Source organism: Dermacentor albipictus, chromosome 7 (assembly GCF_038994185.2).
Source record: "Dermacentor albipictus isolate Rhodes 1998 colony chromosome 7, USDA_Dalb.pri_finalv2, whole genome shotgun sequence".
NCBI lineage: Eukaryota > Metazoa > Arthropoda > Arachnida > Ixodida > Ixodidae > Dermacentor > Dermacentor albipictus.
Genome location: NC_091827.1, coordinates 44,837,623 through 44,863,627, shown reverse-complemented (window position 1 = coordinate 44,863,627; position 26,005 = coordinate 44,837,623). Strand labels below are relative to the sequence as shown.

The 26,005-nt window shown below is 47.9% G+C and overlaps 1 protein-coding gene across 1 annotated transcript; it reads right to left on the bottom strand.

The window, feature by feature from the left end:
- Nucleotides 1-14,946: 14,946 nt before the first annotated feature.
- LOC139047941 (uncharacterized) lies at nucleotides 14,947-24,691 on the bottom strand. The gene is made up of 5 exons (XM_070522129.1): nucleotides 24,567-24,691; nucleotides 24,265-24,471; nucleotides 21,124-21,473; nucleotides 18,081-18,340; nucleotides 14,947-16,963 (listed from the first exon to the last, which is right to left on the bottom strand). Exons 1-5 carry the CDS (start codon nucleotides 24,597-24,599, stop codon nucleotides 15,816-15,818), a joined length of 1,998 nt encoding a protein of 665 aa, XP_070378230.1. The 5' UTR covers nucleotides 24,600-24,691; the 3' UTR covers nucleotides 14,947-15,815.
- Between the last annotated feature and the right edge of the window lie 1,314 nt (nucleotides 24,692-26,005).

Below are 26,005 nucleotides of genomic sequence, written 5' to 3'. Positions count from 1 at the left end.
CGCGCAGATTCGCAGCGACCGACTGCGCGTCTGCATGCTTGTCCACGTACTGTTTCGCTTTCTCCGCGCGCGCGTTTTCGCACCGTGCCATGAGCTTTAGGCCGCAGAATATGAGTATTGGCAGTATACAAGCAACCATTGTTGCGTGGGCGCTATCAGAGCTGTTCAAAAATAATTTCACTGTAGAGACTTCGACGCCTACGGGGACTGTGATGTGCCATCGCGATGATTCAATCTTTTTTTCTTCTAAATTCTTTGTACTTTCAATACTATTTCTCAAGTTGCGTCGCACTGCATGTTTATCGGCGCTCTCAGCGTGCAATTTCCCTCTGCTCCTTTTTTGTAATCCGGTGCATTAATTCATTACACAAACATGACCATATGCCATGCTCTTTAAAAATGTGCTTCTTACCGCTGCCTTTCCACTCCACTGAACTTGCCAGTATCTATAGCATCGACAAGTTCATAAACCAAACCGTCATGACATTAGTCGGGCAGCGGACTCTGGCGAGCGTCTCAGTGCGCGTTTTCAGAACATCGCAGACCGGGCGCCGTAGCAGAAATCTTCCTCGCGTCTGTGCTTGCTGCATACCCGAGTTGCAGCCGATGACTGTTTGCCGGTTTTATGTTTCGCAAGCCAAGCTTCACGCAGCTTCTTGTCCTGCGGCTACGTGTAAATAAAGCTGACACCGGCCTCCGTTACGTGCGTCCGGCCCTGCGGCACCGAGCAGTAGCCTACCATGTTGCGCGCCTTCAAAGGCAGCCACTACCTATTGTAGTGCTTTCAAGCGTTGTAAAAGAGACACTCGAAGCGGGAAAATTTCGCCACTAAATGAGGACCGCAGCGTTCGAGGGAATTTAAACTCGTTTTCAGCTCCCTTCGGCGCGCCCGAAGCAGCCGACGCGGCCGCTATGTCCACGTGATCCCTACTAGCACGTCACGCCGACGGTGGCGCCAGCTTTTCCAGTGGCTGAGCTCGAGGCCAATACCTAAAAGCGGCTTGCAATGCACAATTTTTTACCGCTTTAGATTTATTATGAGGTGCAGTTTGCAGCATCGTGATACCTTTATTTATTGATGTGTTGCAGGGCAGCAAACTTGCTCATTTTGCTTTTTGAAATTTTGCAATTTTCAGGAATATTCCTTTAAAAGAAAACCGATGGCATAAATTCAAAACATACTTCTTACCGTTTATGGATTAATAACTACTTCGCTTAAACGTAACAAACCATCGGTGCAGTGGTTGGCGAGAAAAAACGATTTCTCCGTTCTCATGCATATATATATATGTGTGTGTGTGTGTGTGTGTGTAGAAGCTAGTGACATAAATTTAGCTTCGCCCAATAGCAAAGAAGAAGAAACTTTAATAAAGAATAGTCCGGCAGTTCTTGCTGTGGTGGCCTCAGGTGACGGCTCGAAGTCCTTGGACTCGAGCGGCATCTTCGGCTTGCCGGACGGCCCAGAGCTGGTCTGCCAGCTCTGAACTTCTGATAGCCGCCTCCCAGCGGCGGCGACGCCTACGGAGAAGGTCCCCGGCGGCTCCCGCATCCGGGGCGGCGTCGGGAAGAAGCGAGCTCGAGCCTTCTCCCACCCTGGCAAAGGCCGCGATTATGGACGCGTCGCCAACGGAGCTGGTCTGATTACCGTTGTTGCCGGCACACTCCCAGAGCATGTGTCGCAGCGTTGCTCTCTGTCCGCATGTTTTACATGCGTCTGTTCAATAGAAACGCGGATAGCAGTGGTGTATAAGATAGCGGGGCTAGGGTAGGTGTGTGTCTGGAGCAAGCGCAAAGCTACGGCCTCGTTCCTGTTCAATTTGTCGTGCGGTGGCGGGAATGTGCGTCTTTCGAGTCTGTAGTGTTGGGTGAGGTCTCTGAACGTGGTTAGGCGATCGCCCCACGCCCAGTGTGCTTCTTGTTGTGTTTCTGTTGTAGTGTCCCGATCCGGCAGATCCGATGCCCCGTTCTCGGGGGCGGAGGCGGCCACATAATCAGCGGCGGCTCGGCGTGTGAGACCTCGAGCCGTGGCGTGGGCCGCCTCGTTGCCCGCGAGCGGAACATCGGTATGTGCCGGGGTCCAGAGGAGGAAGACCGTAGAATTTTGGCGTTGCGAGGGCGATGACGAGTCGCCGTCGTCAGAAATTTGGAGTATGCGGGCCGCTTCCCGCGACACACGACCGCGCGCGAAGCCGCGGATTGCCGCCTGCGAGTCGCTGATCACGATCGCAGCGTTCGGCACCGCGACGAGTGCTAGGGCTATCGCGGCTTCTTCGGCCGCTTCCGTGTGTCCCGTGGTCACCGTGGCGCTCGCGAGGCACTTACCCTAGAGTCACTGGAAAAAAATTTCAGAGTACCGCAAAGGTCGGGATTTGACTGGCAACACTGAGCGGCCACCGCCATACACCTTCCAAGCCGACTGCGTCGCGGGAAGGCCGCTGTGTTGGAAGAGCTTGATATTCGGCGACACATCGGGTTGAGTGTTTACTGAAGTACAAATACTTTGTGCCCGGAGATAATGGTTGCCAAGAACGAAAAGGACATGTTATTTGGCGATGTTATCCAGCCGGTGGTTGTTTTGCACGCCGATCGTGTTTACACCTGGAACTGTGCTACGATTGCGGGCAGCAGCTTAGCGCTGCTATCGCGAGCTTATGCATGCGTTTTTTTTCCCCTTCCCCGAAGCAAGCTACGAAGAAAACGTTTCGTCACTTCGAGCCGCAATGAGGCAAGCTTGTGCTTTTGGGCATGAATATCGTGGACCGCCGTCGGCTTCTACTGAATGTTTCCAAGCAGGTCGAAACACCTGACAGTGTCACAGGTACGTACGTTCATTGTGTAATTTCACAAGCTAAATCGGATACATTTAATTTAGTTTGTAATCCGATACCGCGCGTTCTCGACTATGCCGGGCGACTTCGTCCGCCGTATACGCACGACACATTGCGGCTGCCGTGTGCGCATCGGTGCTTGGCCGTGATCGTAAGACGATCTGTGCACAGCAGGCGTAAAAACCAACTGCGATGACCGTTTTGCGCACTAAATCTTGAGGAAAACCAATATGAGCCATTTTTGTGATTACAGCAGCGTATATGTACTTCTGTACACTGATAATGAGCGAGAGTTTGCTACATTGCGGTTTATGAACGCGGCTGTCTAGTGCGTTCATGAGCGGCTACTCTTCTCAACTGATTTATGACTGTTTTCTTAGACTGCCAGGAATTGCTGCGTGTAAAAAAAAGGCAGGAACGCCCGCTGGTGACGCAGCACTTTTTTTTTCTAAGTTGCATGGGCGATGTATAAAATTATTGTGCTTTTAGAGCGGTTTATTTGACATGCATAGTGACAGAGTGAAACTAAAGCTACTGGGTGTTCTGTTGTTTTGTATTTCTTGTTATGCATCAAGCACAGCATTATTTGGGTATGCACCGTAGCATTTCAACATAAAACATATGTATGTTGACTTCAGTTCATTGCATGCGCTCGGCTTAGAAGCTCAAAATTTGAAGCATGCGTTTTGAATATCACCTGGCCGTCTGTTTCAGGCTCAAAATGCGTATGTATGAATGAGCAAAGGATAAGTGTAAAAAAGGAAGTATCAAGGGCCTCGTATTGACGAAATTTTAAGAAAGGACTGCAATGTGTCAGATTCTGCAGTCTTGTGTGTAGGTGACCAAAGGAAAATAAATCAAAAGATGAGTTACTTGATATTACATGCATGCAGTGTTGGGTAATATTTTCTTAAATGTCATGTGTATAGGTCAGTTTCATTTGTAATGTAGATCCAGGTACAAATCGCACATTCAATGAAAGCAAGGCAGTAAACAATATGAGTGCTTTGTGTGCGGTAAGCGATAGCCACCTTGCACACATTTATTGACAGATATAACATATACATTGCACTTTCATTTTCCCGACCACAAGCCTACGGCTTTAGTCATGAACAAAGTCGAACTTTGGGCTAGTTGGCAATAATTTTTACAGAGATACCTGCCGAAGAAACAAAGGACGGGGAAAGAAGGATGGCACAAATGCAAACAGACAAAGAAAGCTTTTATTTCAGAGGCATACCCAAGGAGACCAACATGTCGGTGCTCACCGATGATGCAGAAAGCCTGTTTCAGAAATTGTGCAGAGAATATAGATGACCCACTGTCCTCAGTGCCACAAAAGAACAGCAGAAAAAGGAATTTCAGATTTTGCCCTGCTTTCACCATATCTCTCTGTTCCCAAATGGTAGCAGAAAAATTCAGCACAGACGTAATCTTCACACGCTCCCACTTCCCGCACAAGTTGTCAAGCCTTTACACACTTTTCAGCTGAAGTATGGTGAAAAAACTGGTTTGTGATATGAAGCATACCACCAAGCTTATTGAATGTGCAGCACTCATGGTTTGCAAGATATCTCTGAGCTGTAGGTCTGTTCATATAGGGCAAACTGGTCGTTTCCTAAACAACTGACGAAGAGAACATTGTGCTTCACTTAACAAAAATAATGCTCAGTATGTCTGTTTGCACTGTAAAGCTTGTAGTTTTTATCTGCTGTACAGAAACACAGAAGTCTTAGGACAATTAAAAGACAAGTTAGCTAGGGGGATTCTTGAGGCGCCTCTCATTCACAGGTTGGGAAGAGACGCATGTCAATGATATATCTGGTGTTGATTTTCTTCAAAGAGCACTTAGGTTACTTAATTCTAGATAATATAGTTTTTTTACGTTTTAAGGTGAGGCTTTATTCTTGTTTTTAATTTTGCTACAAGTATGAAGCTTTCACCTTCTTTGCTTTTGGTGGTTTTTGCTGTGATACAAATTTTTTCATGTAATCACAAAACATCATTCCTGTTTAAGTGTAGTGGCTGGGCGCACACATTGCTTTCCTTAATGCTGTTGTCAATTCAAGCTCATCCCGTCTTTCCTTCATCATCCTGTATTTCCGAGTAAAGTCTCCCAGTCAAATGTGATCATGAAGCAGGCACAACATGCAAACTTAAAAAATGGGCAGACTAAGACACTTTGGCACCTAAAAACAAAGTGCACGTAAGTGAGTTATATCGCTTTTTTTTTCTCTTTATGGCACATAAGGCAAATGTGCTTATGCTGAAGAGACTTGGAAGTGTAGGTACACCTGAAGTAGAAATTAAGAATGGCTTAGTTTTGCTCCTTGCGACTAACAAACTGCCTGCAACATCCATCATGTACGGAAGCTACAAGTTCTGAAGCCTAATGAACTTTATTATTTCTTTTTTCGGATTTATAAACATAGTTTTAACTAAGCTTCAATGCGTGTGTTGCTTGGAATGTATCACGATCTGTAATTACTGTGCTAGCAAACAAGTTTCAGTTGCAGCGCCAATCATCACAATGGCAGTGAGGCGAAGCGAATGCCCCTGCTGTTGCGCCCTCGGGCTAAGGGGGGTAATCATTGACTAAAGAATAAATAGTAGTTATGGTGGCAGCAACTGCATTTCTTTCATACATTAATTTTTGATGGCACTTCAGAGGATGCTTTGCTATCTGTGAAAAGCTTTCAAAAAGCCCACGGGATCAGCAGATACAGTTTGAGCTATGAAATTGTCTACCTTGTCATAAATCAACTACTCTGCATTACTCTGCAGCTGAATGGCACTGACAGAGACACAGGTAGCCAACGGAGCACACGGAGGTCCTCATCTGGCACCACTGGGAAGGCACAGCATTACACAAGAAAGGAACCCTCTTACAACTCATAAGAACGGGCGCTGGTGACTGGTGCCAGAACCTGCCCCACAAGCCTTGTTTCCTAGCAAACATGCAGGTGAGCCAGCTCCTTTTCATCCGCATGTTCCAAGCAAACAGTCATTCAAAAAGTATATATCACTGACCTCACCTCCAGAAGCAAACACGTTTGTTTCACCTACGGAACACACTGGAGGCTTACACCACTAGTGTGGAAAATAAACAAAGTAGAAGCGCTGCAAACAGCACATGCAAGACTAGAAACACCTATCACCCCTGCAGTCATCTTGAACAGCAAGTGGAGTTTGCTGTACAACACAAAGATAACAACTACCCAGTACTGACAACACCATTTAAAAGTACCAACTCTCAAATAGCAACACCATTAGTATGTACGAACAAAAACAAAATGAATTTTGTATATATGCCAATGAAACTGCAAGAGCATGAACACCAGAAAACACCGATTGCACAATATCTCCTTAAAACCACAGCAAAGTCTGATTTCATCCTTCTGCGGAATACAGAAAATAGCTTTTGAAGCTGCAAAGCCTTACATACAAGCCATAATAAGCCGAGTCGGCCAGTACTCTCATCCTAAGCACGGACTAGAAGAGCTCCTCAAATACACTCGACATTTTGCACGATGGTCTTATATGCAGCATCAACCACCACACAAGTATGAATGTGTGCTTACAACCCTCCTAAACAATGCAATCCAAGAACATTTAAAACGCATCAAATTGCTTGAATAAATTTTAAAAATTCTGTACCATGCATACAGCTTCTACACACAAAAACATAAGAGCAACCATAAACAGCACAAACTGGGTTAAGTGCACAAAACTCCAGCAGGCAATTTTTTCCCCCATAGTGCAGCAAATTAAGCATTAGTGGAATGGCTAAGAGAGACTAGACAAAGAGCCGCAGGCATTCAATATCTGTGCCATCCGACTCCCCTAACATAGACTTGGTCAGGTTTTAAAAAAACCGGAACCAGCTTGCAGTGATGAGCCAAGAGTCCAAAATAAATAAGCCAGAAAAAAATAATTAAATATTGCAAACTGGAATAATGTCTTCTTTGCCTGACTCTGGAGGCTGAACTCAGCATGGAATATCAAATGTGACAAAATTCACACCAAACATACATGGCAGTTGTTAGTAGAGGACTATGAACACCTAATATTGTTCTGTGTTTTCTTGTGTCAAACGATGCGTTACAAAATAGAATACATGGGTTACCGGGCAGTATTTGCCTACAGTGCTAAATAATTTATAATGGATTTTCTTCTCTCATGCTGTTTCTGTTTCATCGACGAACGACTGTGATGTCAAGCTCATGTGTTGGTCACGTGATCCACTAAAAAAACTAACAATCATTGATGTGTAGTTATAATTTACTGCGACATTTAATCCAACCTTTTCCAAGACCTGGAATGGCAAAAAATGACCTGTCAGCGATTATATTAGTTTTTCTACTGAATCACGTGACGAAAACATCAACTTGACATCACAGTCGTCGTTCGGTGAAACTGGAATAGCGTCATGAAGAAATTAAATTGTTAATTATTTAGCGGTTGTACGCGAATACCACAGGCTGCTCCATGTATACGAATGTCTAACACATCGTTTGAAACAAGAAAGCATGCAAGCAAAAATTTGTCGTCTATAGTCCTTTAAGGGTACTAAAGACAGTGTATCAAGCCCATATTACAAAAACATGTCGGCCTTTTCAGCCTGAGACATACAAAACGTAGAATAATGGTAACCCACTGTCAACTCTTAGAACAGTGCAACAGCATATTGATATGGACACAGAATTTAAGAATGGTCTAGCTCTTGAAGCATAAAGTTACAGCTCACTTCACGTTTGAAATAGCTGCACGCATGCCAACACTTTGTGATCCGCACTTAGAGTTTTGTGCTGCTTTCTTTTGCAGCATTTCATTTTTTGCACGCAGTGCAAAGCGCAGCCTACACAACAAAAATTCATGCACAACTTTGTCTGCAACATTGTGACATGCAGGAAAAACAGTGAACGTGGGCTCCACGGCTGCAATGAGTGTTCTGACTTGATCAACGTTGACTTTCCCCATGACAAGAGACTCTTCATTCACCCTGAAGTATGTCTCCACACACTCACTGAGGTGCATAATATTTCGGATGGTGTGCAAAGAGATTGCTTGTCTGGAATGTAGTTCTTGAGTGCCAAAAACCTGTTTTCATTCTTTGCCGGCTGAACCAATAAAGTTGCGCAACTCTCACAGAGCTTGTGCTTTTTCATGATGTTGCGTGCCACATAACCAGCGACATACTGTAGAGACTGCTGTTCTTCAGGCTCAAGGTCTCCTACTTCCTCTGGCATATTTATATTATCTAGTTCTTCAGCCAAATCAGGTCGGGAGGAAAGAAAATCTGTTAGCTGAACAGAGTCATCAATGTCGTAAGAGCCATGCCTGCTTGGCTTGAAGAATTGTGCCAGGACAATGACTCTTAAGGTATACTTGAATTCCCGTGCCCTGGGTACGGGCGTCTTAACTCTTATTGTGCTAAATAGGTTCTCGAGCGCGTCTTGGCAGAGGCGACTCAACAGCAGAAATTTCAGATTCTTGCTTTGCACATACAGTTTGCGTAAGTTCAGTGCAGTTGTAGTCGTTATTATTATGCCGGCCTGGACAGGCTTCCATGCTGCATTAGTCTTTCCTTTGTCAATGATGCGGAGGTTCCTGAAGACCTCCATGAAGTCAGTCAGGAAGGTCACAGCTTCCTTTCCCTTTTCAGGGCAGAGGTCGCTCAACGCCATGGTTGGCGTCCGAGATGTCATGAGGGAAAACCACTTGAACACCTGGTCCACGAACCATGCTGTCGTAAGGGCCTCTTCGTCCATTTTGCCCTGCTCGACCAGAAGCCGTAGGGCAGATGCTACTGCATGGTTAAATACAGCATATGCTGTGCCTACATTCATTTTTTCATAATGGCTGGGATTTAAATGCTTTGACTTCAGGCGTGGAGCAAGCTTCAGGCTATGCTTCTCGTCGATCTCACATAGCTGCTCTAGGTACTTCATGGAGACCTGCAGAAGCAGCAAATGATCATTGTCATTTTGCATGTGTAGGCTAATGTAGCATAGTGTATGTTTACAGGTGCCTGCCCCTAATGTAATGCCCTCAAAAAGGGACTCTTGAGTTATATGAATAAATAAATGAAACTGTAAAACCATATTTGTATTTATTTAAGCTGAATCCTATAGATGCTTCACACTGAAGTAAATAATCTTCATTGCAGAAGCAAAAGTTACAACATTTTCCAAATAATTAAACTCCATTGTGCACGCTACGTTGTGAACAGCAATGTAAGACGGTGTGAGACTCGGCAACTTACCTCATTGGATGGCAACTTGTTATTCCGCACCGTGTCGTCGTCTAGAAGGATTCTTTGTTGCCGAACCAGGTGCCCGCGCAAGTTCTTGAGCAGGTGGGGTGCGTCCGAAAGGAAATGGAGGCTACGGTCGTTTCCACATTGATGGGGGCAGCTGGTCCTTGGACGACCGTACTTTGTGGCCATGATTCCACGCAGCTTCCAGATGGCTTGATTTCCTCCACCCATGTCTGAAGTAATGCAGTCCACTGCTAGACCGATGCTTTCACTGCGCCTGATGATTTCAAATAGCAAGTCCAGTACCTTTGCTGCATCAAAGGATTCACCTGAAATGAAAACAAAATGCTGAAACCTTTCATTTATTTTGCACATTTCACTCATTGGGATATGCATACTGATGCTGTATTTATTGCATTATGCTTCTATTAGTGGTGCCTCTCACCCGCTCCACACTTGGCTGGCGCACAGCCAACATGGCAAGGCACAAGGCCTAGTCGATAACCGCCTTGCTTCATTTTGTATGCTGCATTCTTTCACTCGTCAGTCGCTTAGGAGGTTTAGCAAGCAAGCGACGACAGCATGTCACCAGTGGTCATGCCAAGGATGCTGCCTTACTTGTGCGAGACATCACTTCATATAGCTACATAGCATTCTACACAGTACTGACAACTCATTTCGGCTTTATTCTGTGGATTGTCATTGCCTGTGACCCTAGGTGGTCTTAACCGACACCAACTGCATTTTCTGTAAGCCTCCCCTATGCATTAGCTCGCTACCATCCAAGAAAAAGTAGGCAGTTCAGTAAAGATTCTAGGAGGAATGTTGCCACTCTGTGTTACACATCACTGGCACGCAATTCTTCAGGAATTGGCCAAACAGTCTCTGCAGTTATGCGCATAAGAAAAATGAAAACATTGTGTTGTTCCCAACTTTACGTGCAAAAATTCACTTAACACTAACTTTCAACTGCTACTTACCTGTGAAATGATATGCCACGGTCTGCTTCCATCTTGATGCAATTCCACCAAGCATAAAAACCAAAGCATGTGTCGCCAGTACAGGCTCTGCACTTGGGTCCGAGGAGGGGAGAGTAGGGCGGCCTGAGGGATAATTCAAGAATGCTTATTTGGGGCATAGCAGTGCAGAGCTGTCCAGTATATATCATAAAGTAAGCATGCAGTGTGCTTTATTAGCACAGGAAAGCATCAAAAATAGAAAAACAAATGATGTTGCTGTGCTAGGTTTAGTAGCACATAAGCATTTAAGCCTGTCATGTGCCAAGCTTAAGTGAGTTAAGTTGGACACCACTTTGATAACTTTGTTTATAAGGTATAACAGGTTTCATCGAAAACTACATAAATATAAGATATCCCAAGGATGCTTGAATGGCTTTCTGTGTGTACCTATGCACACACATTTAGTCATTAACGCTTAGATATTGAAATTAGAGCAGTTAAATTAGTTGCATTAATTTTTTTTCACATCGCTAAATTAAGTATCACATGCCAGTGCTCATTACTGCATTGGTTTTAGCTGCAAGAGAACTACGCTGCCTGATATGTAAACAGCAGACCACATTTGTTTTTGATGAAGCCTTACCGATGACAGAGCGTGTTGTAATATCATAGTCCAAACCAGGCGTCAGTTGGATTTCGTCCAACATTAGGACTGCATAACGCTCTTCAGAGTTGAATGTTGCCACTTTTGATGCTAAAGGTGGAAACACTTCCTCAAGAATACCTAGAATGACAAGAAAAGAGCCTTTTATTATGTTTAATAGCTTTAACACTAGCCTAAGGGTATTGCAGAAAGCATAGTTAAAGTGTATCTTTGCTAACAAACATGCGTCCTGGAATGATCACGGCTACTTTTCTTTGAAATTCAAAAGTACAAGCTTCAGCCCAGTCGTTTCAAACAACCTCGCTTATCACTATCGGAGCCTTTATAAAATCTTTTCTAAAAAGATGAGTGCAAGCCTCCTGCTGCCGCCCAATATTTCTAGCTATGCTTGCTATGTGATCATCAGTGAAGTCAGTAGCTAGTCTTGAGTCGCACCTGCAATGTGGAAAATGTTTATTATGGAGCTGCAAACATTACTGCATACCTGGGGTAAACCTGATATCTTCAATATGTTTTTGAAGAGTGCATTCAGCAGGGAGCGGCCAGCCATTACCTCTCAGGTATTCATATCCTCTTCCCCCACAGGCAAGTCGGACCTTCAGAGACTCCTGAATTGTCTTCTGAGTCCATGATGACCCTCTCATTGTTCCCTTTTGCAGGACACGGAGCTGATCTTCTGCAAGCAGTCCACTAAATGATCTTCTCAGGGCGTCACACTCCATATCCACCCTCGCACGCTTTTTTCTTTCCAAGTTAAGTTGGCGCTTCAGTGTGTCAACTTCATTGAACATGTTGGGAGATGCATCCTCTTGAACATCTGAGGTTTTTGGCACTTCTGTTGCCACATCAGCAGATCCAGTATGCTCCTGTTGCTCTTTTGAAGAGTCCAGACCATCTGCTGTGCTGTCAGCAGCTGCAAAAGTTTTCATAGTGATTTTTTCATTTCAAACACTTTTTGTGCCCAGACATGCAACCACATTACTTGTAAGTGCTACACTTAAAAGAGCAGTGCCAATGAAATAGTTGAGGTTTCTCTGTTTGGTCACAGTATCAGGCCCCGATTCAAATCATTAAAAAGTTACAAGATCAATGCCAGTATACATTTAGGTACGAAATCATCCATTTTGCATTATATGTGGCTACATGATAACCGACCAACAAAGCACTGCTGCAGTGTATGTATGAAAAAAAGTTTCATTTGAGGAAAAATTACCTATTAGCAAGTTTTCCCCTTCAGGTTCAGCCTCTTCAGCCAAGTTGTTTGCTGGCGAACTAGGAAGACGGGCGAATGGTGGCTTTCTGGTTTTCTTTGGCACACGGTGTGCAAAAATGGTTGGCACAGCTTTATACTTTAGCCTCTTCTTCCCATCCACTCTAGGCTTCTCAAAGTCTTCAGCACAAAAGTGGTCCTGCAAATGTTTGTTGTATGGTTAGAAGTGTGATGCTGGTCACAGTAACGCTGGCTGCCCAAGGCGGCTGCCAGGGCTTTATTGAATGAAGCTGTTCGAGACATGTGAAATAAGAAAAAAAACATGGAAGATAGCTGTAATAATAAGTTGAAAGACCCAACTAAAGAGACGAAGAATACGTTATAAAGTTATCAAGGTTTACAAGTTTACACAGTGAGAATTAAAATAGCTCAATTGGGATGTAAACGCGCACGTGACCGCAAACACGCAGCTTCAAGGATTGCTAATATTCAACCCATTTCTATTTTTCTACCAGTGCCAACACAACTGCACAGAAAGCAGCCGTTATGTGGACGCACGACATGCACTGACCATGTTTTTATTGACTGCGATCGTCACAATTTGCGAAAAACAAGTGCCACATGGGTCGAGTGACTCGAAGCGAGAGCGTGCTCACGTGCGCGGGGAAATCATGCGAGTACCTGGTGCACGTGGGGACGCGGAATTCTCGCGCGACAAGTGTGCCATCGCGTGCCACGAGCACGGAATAACCACGTGTGTTGAGCAACAAAAGCGTACCCGCGTCAAGCGTGCAAGGCGCGAACGATCCCTACAATGAACTCCTATTTTCGTAGCATCGCTAAAACCGCGTGCACTTCGCTTAAATATCTTCTAAAACAGCGCCGAGAAGCACAAGCAAGGTGCACTTACCTCGCACACACGGGTGTTTTTTGTAGGCTTGAAGTTATCCCGGCCGATTCTATGTAGCCACGCAGAACGACGCTCTCGGTCATTTTTTCCAATCGGAATCGAGAAAAAAGTCTTTCCAGACTCGGTTCGGTTGCTGCATCCGAAGGCGCAGCAACCAGGCATGATTTCTTTAGACAAACGCGAGCGCTACAATCTGAACACAAATAACAAACGTAGGGAACCCGCACTGCCTGCGCTTTAACTGAGCCGGCCCGCCCGGCGCTTGGAAGGTATATGGCACCCCGGAGGTCACATGGTACGGTTGGGCCAATGAACGCGGCGGCGGCGCGGGGAAAACAAATGCGGTACTCTGAATTTTTTTCCAGTGATTTTAACTTACCCGAGCGGTCTACAACCGCTATCGCGTGTGCGCTTCTCCCTCCTCCATATGGAGCCGCGTCTACGTATGCCGCCTCGTTGCTGTTACCAAACTTCTTCTGTAGGTCGCTTGCTCGTTTGTTGCGTCTCCCGGTGTGGTGCGTAGGGTGCATGTTCTTGGGAAACGGCGGGATGATCAGGCGGTCCCGAACAGAGGCGGGAACCGCCGTCTTTTCTCCATGCTGGGTGTGGTACGCGATGCTGAGCGACTCGAGGATGCATCGGCCTGCCTTTGACCTCGATAATCGTTCGTATTGTGCAATGTCGTGCGCCTCGATTAACTCGTTAAGGGAGTTGTGAACACCGAGCTCTAGAAACTTGTCGGTGCTCGCGTTGAGTGGAACGCCGACCGCCCTCTTGAAAGCCTTTCGGATCATGCATTCGACTTTGTTTTTTTCGGACCCGATCCACCTCAGGTAGGGGGCAACATACGTTATGCGGCTTATCGCGTACGCCTGCACGAGACGGATCGCGCACTCTTCACGCATACCATTGCGTCTATTCGTGATGCGAAGCAAGAGTCGGATGGTGTCATCTACCGAACGACGAAGTGTTCGCACCGTCTCTCCGTTATGGCCGTTTGCCTGCAGGTGTAACCCTAGGATTCTAATTTTCTCTACGTGCGGTACGGGAGTACCATCTGCCAATGTGATGCGTATTTTGGAATATTCCCGTTCCTCTTCGCGCAGAGTTTTACGACCTCTCCTTGTGGGTTTGTAGAGTAAGAGTTCGGACAAAAAAAAAAAATATGTTGACGTTAGTCACACGCCAGTCGGGTACAAAAACCAACTTGAACAGAGGTTATGACTACATGACCGCCGCTTTAACCGACGACCCTGCATTGTGCTGGCCGTCATCGCTGCACAACTTATCGGGTCGCCGCATGCAGGGGCTTGGCTTGCAGGAATACGACTTCGATGTCACCTACAGGTCTGGAAAGAAGCACCAGGACGCAGACACCCTTTCTCGCTGCGCACTCCCGATCCCCGATCACTCACCATCCGCGCCAGCTTACACACTGAGTCGTCTCCACTGTCTTTAACCGTCGCGAGGCTATTTGACTATAGGCCCCGAGCGCCCATCCATCCTTGTTTCCCACCAAGGTGCCGACCCATGCTGCATGCCGCACTGTTGTCGAATGCCTGGAAAATTCTCCTTTACTCCCGAACGCCCTACTTCGTAGACAGCTTAACTCAAGCTCCGCAGTGGAATTTCGTATTGCTACATTTATCTCATCGGGGACAACAAATGGGTCACCGTCATACCGCGTTCTCTGCAGGTTCTGGGAGCCTTTCACGACGATCCGACGGCTGCTCATCTATAGCTTATCACAAGAAGTACAATAGAATCCGAGGTACGATAGAATCCACGACTCGCCGTAGGCTGCTTGGTTGTAAAACATGTAAACAGTTCTAAAATGCGTGTTCCCATTTGACTCCTGCACCATTCGCAGTCGTCTTTGAAAGAGCGGCATCCCTGTAAGATACTTTTCAGGGAAAAGTAGACTAAGGCGACTTGGCTGGCAGTCGAGCATTCTGCTTGCAATGCAGCATGGTTAACTGAATGAAAAAGGCAATACATTTTACTTGTAATGCATGCAGCCAATAATTGTGCGTGTCCTTTCAGCCGATGATTTGTCTCTTAATAAAAAAAGCGTGACACGAATAACTGAGCAACAAATGACGGAGTGATCAAATGTCTTTATTCACAACGAAAAAATGAAGGGTGACAAGAATGTACAGATGGAGGTTGACATTTAAATACTCAGTAAGTAAGGCCATTCGCTACAACAACTGCAAGATGTCGCCATATCACCATGACTTTCTTTCTGTGGAGTCTGCGTACGTCTTGGAACAAAATTGTGTAGCTCTGGCACGTTTATTGACAATGCATCATAAATAATGTGTGACATGAGGTAGATAAGAGCATCGCAGTGTATCTTTCCGTGTATTTTCTACACGGCCGGTTTAATCCCTGAAGGCATCATGCACAGCCTCAGTTCGTCAGTAGCAAGTGTCACTTTTTCGCATTTCATCACTGTTACTTTGACAATTGCTTAACTTCTTTCGTGCACAGCAACGACGTTTCTTTCTTTTTCAGCGTGTAAGCTGCAGAGGTAGATATTCTATTGTTATTGCTTTTATCGAATTACGGTGTCTACACTACTTGCCGGACATGCATTTTATTGTGTTCTAACCATGTTAGCTATATTGAGCACAAAAATGAGTTATTATGGTACAGTTCTTTTTTTTTAACGAGCCCTTATCCGTTCCTTGTCCAAATGTATTAAGTACAGTGAAAATGTTGTATTACATGTGTCTGAACGACAAAATGCAGGGATCGATCTCTTTTTTAAAATCACAGTGGAGTTTTTGGCAACGAATCGAAGGTATGCTTCTCAATGCCGGGTATGGGCTGCAAAACGTTACGACATCCTACACAGGGATCGTTGGATCGTGGAAAAGTACAGTCGCGCTTCTCTGTCTGTCCGTAAAGCTTCCGGGTTCACGCGTACGACGGCCTTTTGTGAGACAACTCGCAAGTCCGATCGCACGTCACGATGTTTGGTCAGGCGTCCGCAGCGTTCATCCAGTGCCGGGACCGCTCTATCTCGATGTCTGCATCGCCCAACTCCACCACGAGAGACGTCAGGCTGCTCATGCTGGGCACGGACTCGTCGCTCCCTTCGGAGGACGTGCTGGGACCAGCGCCGCCCGTCTGCCAAGATGGCGGCTCGTAGGCATCGCCATGGACGTCAGCCGAGGCCCCGCCTGCCGCAACGGTCGCCGGCGCCCACCAGTCCAGCTGTTTGACGTCGCTCCCTTCGGAGGAACCGCTGGCACCAGCGCCGCCCGTCTGCCAAGATGGCGGCTCGCAGGCATCGCCATGGAAGTCAGCCGAGGCCCCGCCTGCCGCAACGGTCGCCGGCGCCCACCAGTCCAGCTGTTTGACGTCGCTCCCTTCGGAGGAACCGCTGGCACCAGCGCCGCCCGTCTGCCAAGATGGCGGCTCGCGGGGATTGCCATGGACGCCAACCGAGACCCCGCCTGCCGCAACGGTCGCCGGCGCCCACCAGTCCAGCTGTTTGACGTCGCTCCCTTTCGAGGAACCGGTGGCACCAGCGCCGCCCGTCTGCCAAGATGGCGGCTCGCAGGCATCGCCATGGAAGTCAGCCGAGGCCCCGCCTGCCGCAACGGTCGCCGGCGCCCACCAGTCCAGCTGTTTGACGTCGCTCCCTTTCGAGGAACCGCTGGCACCAGCGCCGCCCGTCTGCCAAGATGGCGGCTCGCAGGCATCGCCATGGAAGTCAGCCGAGGCCCCGCCTGCCGCAACGGTCGCCGGCGCCCACCAGTCCAGCTGTTTGACGTCGCTCCCTTCGGAGGAACCGCTGGCACCAGCGCCGCCCGTCTGCCAAGATGGCGGCTCGCAGGCATCGCCATGGAAGTCAGCCGAGGCCCCGCCTGCCGCAACGGTCGCCGGCGCCCACCAGTCCAGCTGTTTGACGTCGCTCCCTTCGGAGGAACCGCTGGCACCAGCGCCGCCCGTCTGCCAAGATGGCGGCTCGCGGGGATTGCCATGGACGCCAACCGAGGCCCCGCCTGCCGCAACGGTCGCCGGCGCCCAGCAGTCCTGCTGTTGGACGTCGCTCGCCGGTGGTCCCTGAGGAAGCTGCACTTGCGGCCACTGCGGTTGTCCTTGCCACGACGTGCTCGCAGCTAAAATGCAAACGAGACAAAAGAAGACAAAAGATGAAATTGGCAGTCTCGCCCTGAAGATCCGAAGCGTAGAAAGCGATAGCGACGCTTTTAAGTTCGTGGTTCGAACTGCTCGGACGGTGTTCCGTGTACCGATACACGGGGGGTTGACGCGTTGGCGCAGCACGCAGTACGCTATGCAAACGCGTCTGCGCTGCAGAGACAGTGCCCCGGCAGCTATGCCGGGCGTCTCACAACGGCGGCTTAGTGACGACGGCCGCCGCCAGCGGCGTTGCAGACGTCTAAACTCTAAGGTCCCTCTATAATGGACTTTACTAAACTCTAATGCACCTGCATTACTAAACTCGATGGTGCATGCCGAAAGAGAGCCGTCGGCGTTTTGTCAGCGCCCAACGAAATGATTAGATCTATAGGTTTAGCTTGACGTTTCAAGACATGCGCCATCAAAGTTGCGATAAAAAATGTTTCATGCATTTAAGCACAAAAGTAACTGGTACGCTAATGCATTTCGTCGGGCACAGTGAAAATTACTATCTCCAAATTGGTGCAGTCCTGAGAATCGGTTCCAAGTGGATATGCCTTGTGAACTCACCGGCTACAATTCGTAGATTGAAATATATGCGTAAAGTAATTAAGTTAAGAAAAGTTAGTTAGCGTAACTTGTTAATTATAAAGCTAGGGGTTTTGATTTCTCGTACAAGTAATGGCCGCCTCATCAAATAATTTATATCAAGGGTTAGAATTGTGCTTTTGCCACAGGCAGTTTTTAAGAATTTGGCGCAGCTAAGAGAGACTATATATATATTAAATCAAAAGGAAGTGCTGCCCCCCCCCCACACACACGGGCGCACGCTCATGTGTGTGTGTGAACGATAAGAAGGGAAACTGAGAGCCTCGATTTCTTTAGAATCACGACCATAGGCAACAACGAACGAAGCCAAAGAAAAGCGTAAATAATAATGACGAATAATGTAATTAGGCGAAATGCAAAAAAGTCCGACTTGCTCCAAGCGGTGGCAAACAATGTTACATTCTCTCCAACTACGTGGCACCGGCATTATTTCTTTTTTTTTCAATTATGGCACGAGTTACGTAGGGACACGTGGCATGTACTCACGAGCAGCGACGCCGAACTGTTGGTGCTGGACGTAGCCGCGGTCTGATTGGCCCCCGCCGAATGACACGCACGGCGCAGAGTGGCTGAGGGACGAGGTGAGCGGAGGCGGTGGCGGCCTGGTCGGATACAGCGACTCGAAGCTGCCGTACTGTCGGTTCCATGGTGCCGCCACGTTAGGCCTAAGTTGCACCGACGCGGACAGGACTTGCTCGTCGCCGCTGCTCAGCGCGGGAAACGCGGATGACGGTACCGCGCGAGACCTGCACCGTGGCAACGGAAATTAACGGCGCGAAACAGATAGGGACGAAGGAAGAGAAGAACACAACACCGGCGCTGACTTACATTTCGCCCCACCACCAAGTCGCGCAAGTTTCTCTTCTAGTCCGTGGCAACGAATTGCGGCAGTCTTACGCGACTTGTGTCGGGAAGGACGATATATGGACAGTGCAAAGAATCGTGCCCTTACACGAAATAAAAGCAGATTCAGAGAAACTACGGAGGTTCGTAGGTGTGTTATATGGAGCCTATAACATGTCTGCAAAAAGCCTGCGACCTTAGATATTTTGTTCAATATTAGAGGTTCCAAAAACAGCCCCTTTCGTATAGTCTGCGGTCCAGCCCGCATGCACTCTCATACCGCGCTTCATTAAGCAGCGCCACCTGTGGGAGAGATCTCGATCGTCCGTAGCCTGTGAAGAAGACGGTAGCCAAACGAAGCTCCCGTGTTGCCGGTGGCAGCGGCACCGATAAGAGGTGCTGCAGGCCTCAGCTGCGCACTGTTACGTACAGAATAAGCTACGAGAGACGTCAGGCTCTCGTGCTTGTGTTTGTCTCGGGCGAAATAACCCTCCGAATTTCTCATTAACGCTAAATTCAACATCCTTTTTTCGCGTGCTCTTGTCACGTGAGCACGCAGTGAGTTGGACGCGCAACAACGTATTCATGCTTAAAGCTCAATAATGTAGCTTACAATTGCTTGTGCTTAGTACAAACTGTCCAAAAAACAGCGGCAGGGACCCGCGTGATCCCGCCGTGCGACCGCTCTTTGTCAGGAGTGTCGCCTGCCGAACAAAGCCGAAATTTCCGCCGCTGGTGGCGCTGTTCATTGTGCCGGCCTAAAGCCCCTTAAACTTCGTAAAGTAGTGCCACGCTTTGAAGAATGCCGCCTCCTCCTCGCGCGCTCTGGCCGAGGCCGACGCCGCGTCGCTATTGGCCTAATAGCATCACGTGGGCCCCCTCGCCGTGCATCAGCGCCATTTTTGCTCGAGAAGCGCCTACGGAATGGCGAGCAGTGCATGTTGGCGCAGTTGTTGCGCTCGAGTAGTGTAGGCGGCGCCACGGTGGAGGAGGGAGCGTGAAAGAGAGGAGAAACGAGGAGGAGGGGAGGAGGAGAGTGTCACTACTTTACGAAGTTTGAGGGGCTTTATGCCGGCCTAGGGTGCCTCGATGTCAGCACAGCGTGGTACTCGAGGCACCCTACACCGGCCTAGAGTTACTGTGTATACTTTAACTCTACACCAACCTAGTGCTCTTGTATACGTTGGAACCTATACAGTAACTATACACCGACTTATACTCTGTTTCGTACGTAGCGGATACAGGTGTGCGTCATGTAACTTGGTGTATCAAGTCTCACACGTTTATGCCGCAAAATACGGCGCAGTTGTTGCATTGAAAGATTCGTTAAGTCTCAACCTGTTAACACCGCCCGAATGAGCGGAGTGACACGTTTCTGCGACCAGCCACAGCGCCCCGCTTGAGCTTGCGACGAAAACACAGTACGCCGCTTACTGGATAGCGCAGAGATGCGCAAATAATGCCTGATATTACGGAACCTTACGTCCAACAGTTGTAATCGTAATACATGGGCTAGCTATACCGTAGAAAGCGTCGCAGATTTAAAAAAAAAAGGCAGTGCGACACGCTCGGAATGATACTCGTATAACCGCACTACTTTCCTATAGCTTCCGCGGCGTCGTCGGGTAAGTATGAAATGATGCATGGTGTCCCCGTATATGGCTCCTGTACAGAGTACACGGCTACCGTATAGGGGACCATATACAGGAATGCTACGCCAACCGACGCCGCGCGGTGATTGCAAAGTACTTACAGGCCTCCATACGCAATACAGATAAGTCAACAAGGAGGTATAGCAATTTTCTTGAATTGTGGAGAGATTCGACAGATTATCAAGCTTCTTTCATAAAGGCGGCCATCAGTACTATGGAGAGTCGTCTATATACACTTCACACGCCAAGCGCGGAATTCGTGCCATTGGCGGCCCTTCTAGTTGCGCCAATAATTCGCGGTGGCTCGATATATAGTATACCGCCGCCCTATGTAGTGCTCGAAACATGCAGTGTCTCCACGCCACCTGGTACCGTGTGGCAACTGCACACATTATACCTGTAGACAGGTGAAGTTTGTAATGAAGGGACGAAACCTACTTGAGGTCTGCATAGACGTTTGATATACTCTGAAAACTTGGTTTAAAGCAGTACTGACATGATACTTTCGATTCGCCACTTTTTTTTTGCGTTAGATGAAAGTGCGGGACGTCGAAACCATTGGGGAATATAGTGGCAGGCCTCAGAGCGCGCTAAATATTATAGTTATATAGCTTTTCTACAGTCAGTTCCGGCTTCGTTTGCCGGGAGATTACTGTGTCCTGACGTCATGACGCGTAGGGGGGTCACGAGGGAGCGACGTTACAGCACTCGCAAACCGTCTCGCGCCTACTACACAGGTAAACGTCACGGTGTCCTGCTCTCCCGTGACCACCCCATGATGTCACCTCCTGGTAAACGAACCCGGAACTGGCTGTAGAAAAGCTATTAAGTTGTTTAGTGCCCTCTGAGGCTCGTTTGTATTTTTTTCTGGGGTTTAAATATCGAGCACCTTCCAGCGTCGAGGAGTGTATAAAAGGCTTCGCTCGTGTTATAAGATGCCGTCTTGCCTTCTGCTTGAATCTGTGCAGCTGCTTGTAAATTGCGAAGGATTGTATATATACGGGAGCATCCCCGTAGCAATATACAGTACTTACACTCTGCCGTCCCATCGTGGCTGCGGAATCGCGAGGAAGTCGTGTCCTGTGTGAAAAGAACCGAGCGATGGCGGGCTCTGCTGCGGCTGGGTCTCGTTTCCCGCGAGAATCTGTGACTGCACCGAGAGTCCGGGACAGACGACCGTGGTCGCAGGTGGCACAACCGCAGGCGATGCCAATTGGCGGCTGTCCTCTGTGTCTCGTGGGGAAGGCAATGGTGACGGGTGCGCGTTGGAGCACCCTGGGCACCCTGGGCACCCTGCCGGTGGCTGTAGGTTGGGCACGTAGCTGTCACCGATAATCCGGATTCCTCGCCGCCGGAGCATGGCACGCTTGTTTTGGAACCACGTCTGCAATAGCCGCCGCCACGTTAGGGTTAGGAGGGCAATGGGATGCAAAGATTAGAAAAAACGGGCGATTTGGTGTGGATGCATTGTTAGGAGAGCGCGAAGGGTACAAAGGCGACAGAAGAAAGCATATACGAATAGCGAGCGAGTGTTACAGTCGCAGTGCGATATTGTACCGGCCATTTCAGTCAACGGCTTTTGATTGTGTGCAATCTACGTACAGTGAAGTTTGTTTTTGATGCGAAAACAGCAAATGACCCATGGAGCGAAAAAGCCGGCGTCTGTAGCAGCGAAGCGGTCCCTAAATTACCATTGGCTGTGACGCCACGTCAAAATGTAAGCGCGCCTAGACGGAGCAGAGCGGGCGAACGGAAACACCTATGCAGCCGCAGAGCGCCAGGTGTTGCGCGAGGGGAGAGGGCACCGCCTCGACGCCACGTCACCCTCGCTCTCGATAGCCGGCACTGCGCTGGGCTTAGCTGCTGCGCGTACCTGCCGGCCTTGGTGGCCGCTGCTGCTTCCTCGCTCTCTCGTCGCGCTGGACGTCGGCGGCATGCGGCGTTGGCAACGCAGGCTGCCGCTGCTTGCTTTCTCGGCCAGCACGCACCGCTATGGCACATCGTTCGCAGCGCAAACAGCGTTCATTTGGACATTAATGTTGTCGCATTCACAACTCGTAACAAGAGGAAGCTTTAGCTCGAGTACTCCTATCTAAATACATGTAAAAGGAGAATTCGTTTTTCTCGGCAACCACTGCACCAAATTTGACGTGGTTTGTTGCATTTAAAAGACAAACTTAATATATAGTGACTGTTGGCTTCGAATTTTTGAGTTAGCTCGTGAATTTTTTATTAAAAATTGGCAAAAATCGAAAATTCTCAGAAAACGAACCTATCAAGCTTAGAGCTCTGTAGCTCAACCAGTAAAAGTGATAATACAATTCTGTGAATTGCAACTAATAGTACATCTAAAGCGGAGAAAATTGATATGTTACACATGAATATAAAAAATTAATCATAGGAAAATACTACTTTTCCAAAACCGTCGTAACCAACGTAACAAATTCACGTAAGATGTAAACTGACATATTGAATTTGTCCGCTTTGAATGATCTAATGGACGCCGTTTACAGAACCGCGATATCAGTTCTTGATGCAGAGCTATGAATTTGTAAACTTCGTGCTTCTATTTTTTTCAAACGGTCAAATATTTGAAAATCGTTTAAGAACAATCAAGCCCTAAATCGAAATTCCGCTTCCAACAGTCACTAGAATTTAACGTTCTCTTTCAAATGCAACAAATTTCATCAAAATCGGTCCAGGGGTTATCTCATAAAAACGTTTTTGCGTTTTACATGTATTTGAATAGGCCGCGTCGGAGTTGGGCCCGAGCTAAAGCTTCCTCCTAAGTATCCTTGGATTAGCTCACGTTTCACAACGACGTTGTAATTTTTGATCGGCATGGTTTTCCCGTTCTTCCTGATCTTGAGATTGTTGCGGTTAGGGTGGCGTTCAGGGCGTGGAACCCACCCAGCCCATCGACTACGACGTCAAGTTGTAGAAAAGGAAGGAAAATGGTTTATTTAACTTAGTTAGTGCAAAAGCCAACTCCACGCAGGAGCAAGTTAACGTCTCAGTTCACTTCAGGACCCTCTGTCCTCACTCTTGAAAAGTATCTGCTTTTAATCCCATCGTCTTCCCTAGGCGAGTCGACTGGGGAATCTCAAGACTGTCCAGCAGCAAATCACCATCGTTGACTCAGTCGTGAACCACGCTCTTGTTATCCATAACTCGAAGTTACTACGCCTCAAAGGAACTGGTTTGGAATCTGTGGAAAGAAATCATCCGGAGACACCTGGTTCGTTCGTCGTTGCCCACCCCGTTCTTCGCTCAGTCTGCAAGGTGAAGGACGGGCTCAGGACCTTTCGTGTAACCCTGCGACAGCCGGTTTACACGCTGTCTTGACGGCTGGATAAGTGCCGAGGGATGGGTGGTGATTTGACTCGTTTGATTTATTGCGCCTATCCATTCGGTGTCGTGGTTCGATCTCTCCCATTCATCCTTTTCTCCGGTTTCCACGTAATGGTGGGCTGAGCGCTTTTAGTCGTTGTAACCACGCTGCGCTGACTTCTGATCAGGAGGTGCGGTGGTTTGATACGTGGCACATATTCAATTGACACCCTTGGTGGTGTCGAGACGTAACAAGTTGCCCACGGGCAGTGAACCCACTCACCGTCTCAGCAGTGATTGACTCGCCGAGACAGCAGTGAACCAAAGACCGGTCCTGCGTGGCAGCTGCGCAGGCCCACGTGGTGGGAGTTCTCGCAGTTGTGCTGCGTGTGACCAATGGATGGGCGGCAACCGCTTGTGACGTACATGCTGACGTGTCAGCGGCGCTAAGCGCTCGTTCTTGGCAGCCTGGCGGTCTTCGCGTCGGCGGCCCCATCAATATCGGAACCTGCGAGGCATAGCTCAGGTGGCAGCAGCTCGGCGTTGCACTTGTACTTGTACTCCACTTGTACTTCATGTTATCACTTGTCATCACTTGTACTTCATGTTAGACTGCGCTGCCTTGGGGGACTGGCCTCTTACTTTCCGTCAGGCGTACACCTTCAAGGCGTTTGAGGCCCGCCGATAATGTCATCGCATTGAGAGCCTCTTGCTCGCAACAGTATGCCGCAAGATGTCGCTGATATACTTCGATTCAGGCAACGATAGAAACTATTTGCCTATTGTGAATCCTGTTACGTCAGTTCTCCTATAGACATCGCGACTCGACGCAAGCTGCCGCTTACCCTGGTCTGCTTGGTGGTGATGCCCAGTTGGCAGGCGAGTTGCAGAACCTCCTGACGTTCGAGGAACTGCTTGTGGCGGAACACCCCTTCCAGCCTGTCCAGCTGGCTGCGGCTGTAGTTGGCCCGGGGCACCCGAGTTCCGTCGGCTGCTGCTGTTGCCGGTGGAGACGCCATGTTGGTTGTCAGGAGGTCGCAAGGGGGAGCCACCTGAGAGAGAGAGATGGAGGCGCCGGTTAGTTTACACTCGTAACCACGGGATGGCGTGGTGTACGTCGATACGCTAGAGTTACTGTATATGCTACCGTAGGTAGCAGAGTTGCGCGTAGGTCCGCCATCTTGCCTTGGAAGCAACCAAGTCTATGCGGCGAAGCCGCACTCCGTCTTTGCAGGCGACGTGCCTAGCAGATCGTCGATCGACCGTGGGCGCTTTTGCATCGCTTGTGCACCGCTTTTCCGCCTAATCGCAAACAAAGCGCATCGAAACAGCTGACTGGATTGGATTGTGCAGAAAAAGGCGCTGCCCTTTTTTAGCGCGGGGCGTAAGATGCAGCACGTATATTAGTTTTTTTTTTTCGGGGGGGGGGGGGGGGAGTTGCATTCACCTGTGCCCTTTCTCCGCCCTAATAACGTATCGGCACTCGCGTATCTAGAATAGATGGTGTATTCTATGTACGCCGATCAGATACAGCATTCGTGAACCGCGACGGTAGCGATTATATCGCACCGAATAAACTTAGGGAATATGGTGATGTTATTTTATAGATTCCGGAAATCCTACAAAATTTTCGTGCGAGAAAGGTACTTCACAAGGTAGTATAAGGTTCGACATAACATAGCGTAATAAAAACTGGACAAACTTTAGTAATTGAGATAAACAATCAGATACTTTAATAACTTTCCTTCGCTTGAATACTGCTTGGCACTCAGGTTTTGTTTCAACAGAGATAAATACGCTACTAAGAGCAGTGCAGTGCTCTTTTAGCATGTGAACAGTAACAAAAAGTACCGAGCCGCCACTACTTCTTTTTTTGGCAATAAAATCACAATGCGAATTCCAGAGAAAACAAACACTAGTATATGCGCGTGCTAATATTTTGATATAGTGAGCTTTATCAAGTGGTGCTCTTTTACAAAAAGAACGGTACTAAATATAATGAGGCTCATACTTGCTTATGTGCCATAGTTCTCAACATGTAGCCAGTCTAAAATATTACTGGTGAATCAATGACCAACCATTGCTATTTCGACTCTGGTACCCCATTAGATCTTGTGTAGGAACATATCCATCTACCGCAAGCAATGGATATCAGCTACACCTGCAAGTGTGATTTCATTATGTGCCTTTTCACTGCAGGGATTCCAAAAGTAGCCTTCTGTGGGAGTGTAGCGAAAGTTTTTCTCACAGGATTGACATAGCTACATTATAGGGAATAATTCAAAACACTGTTAGGCCCTTACGGTATGTTAAGTGACGACATTCACTCCTCTTGCATCCTGGTTCACATAAGCTGTAGTAGATTAAATAACTTTACTTAGTAGTAACCTCTTTCATTTTCAGAAACAACCCAAGCAGTGCATAATCATGAAAATGTGAGCTGGCTTTTTTACGACACTTCTGTGAAAGCAGTGTGGTGCATCACATGCAGACAACTGGTAATTCCAGCTAAATATTCTACATAACTCTACGTGCTTCCATTATTTAAAGAACAATCCAGACTTGCAGTAGCTTTTAATATTCAAG

Excerpts from the sequence above, each read along its gene's own strand:
- LOC139047941 (XM_070522129.1), bottom strand. The coding sequence starts at position 24,599 with ATGGCGGACCTACGCGCAACTCTGCTACCTACG. Across the intron at positions 24,472-24,566 it reads GCGCAACTCTGCTACCTACG|GTGGCTCCCCCTTGCGACCT; the intron begins GTAGCATATACA and ends TCTCTCTCTCAG. Across the intron at positions 16,964-18,080 it reads ACAGTTCGGCGTCGCTGCTC|CTGCGAGCACGTCGTGGCAA; the intron begins GTGAGTACATGC and ends TTTGCATTTTAG.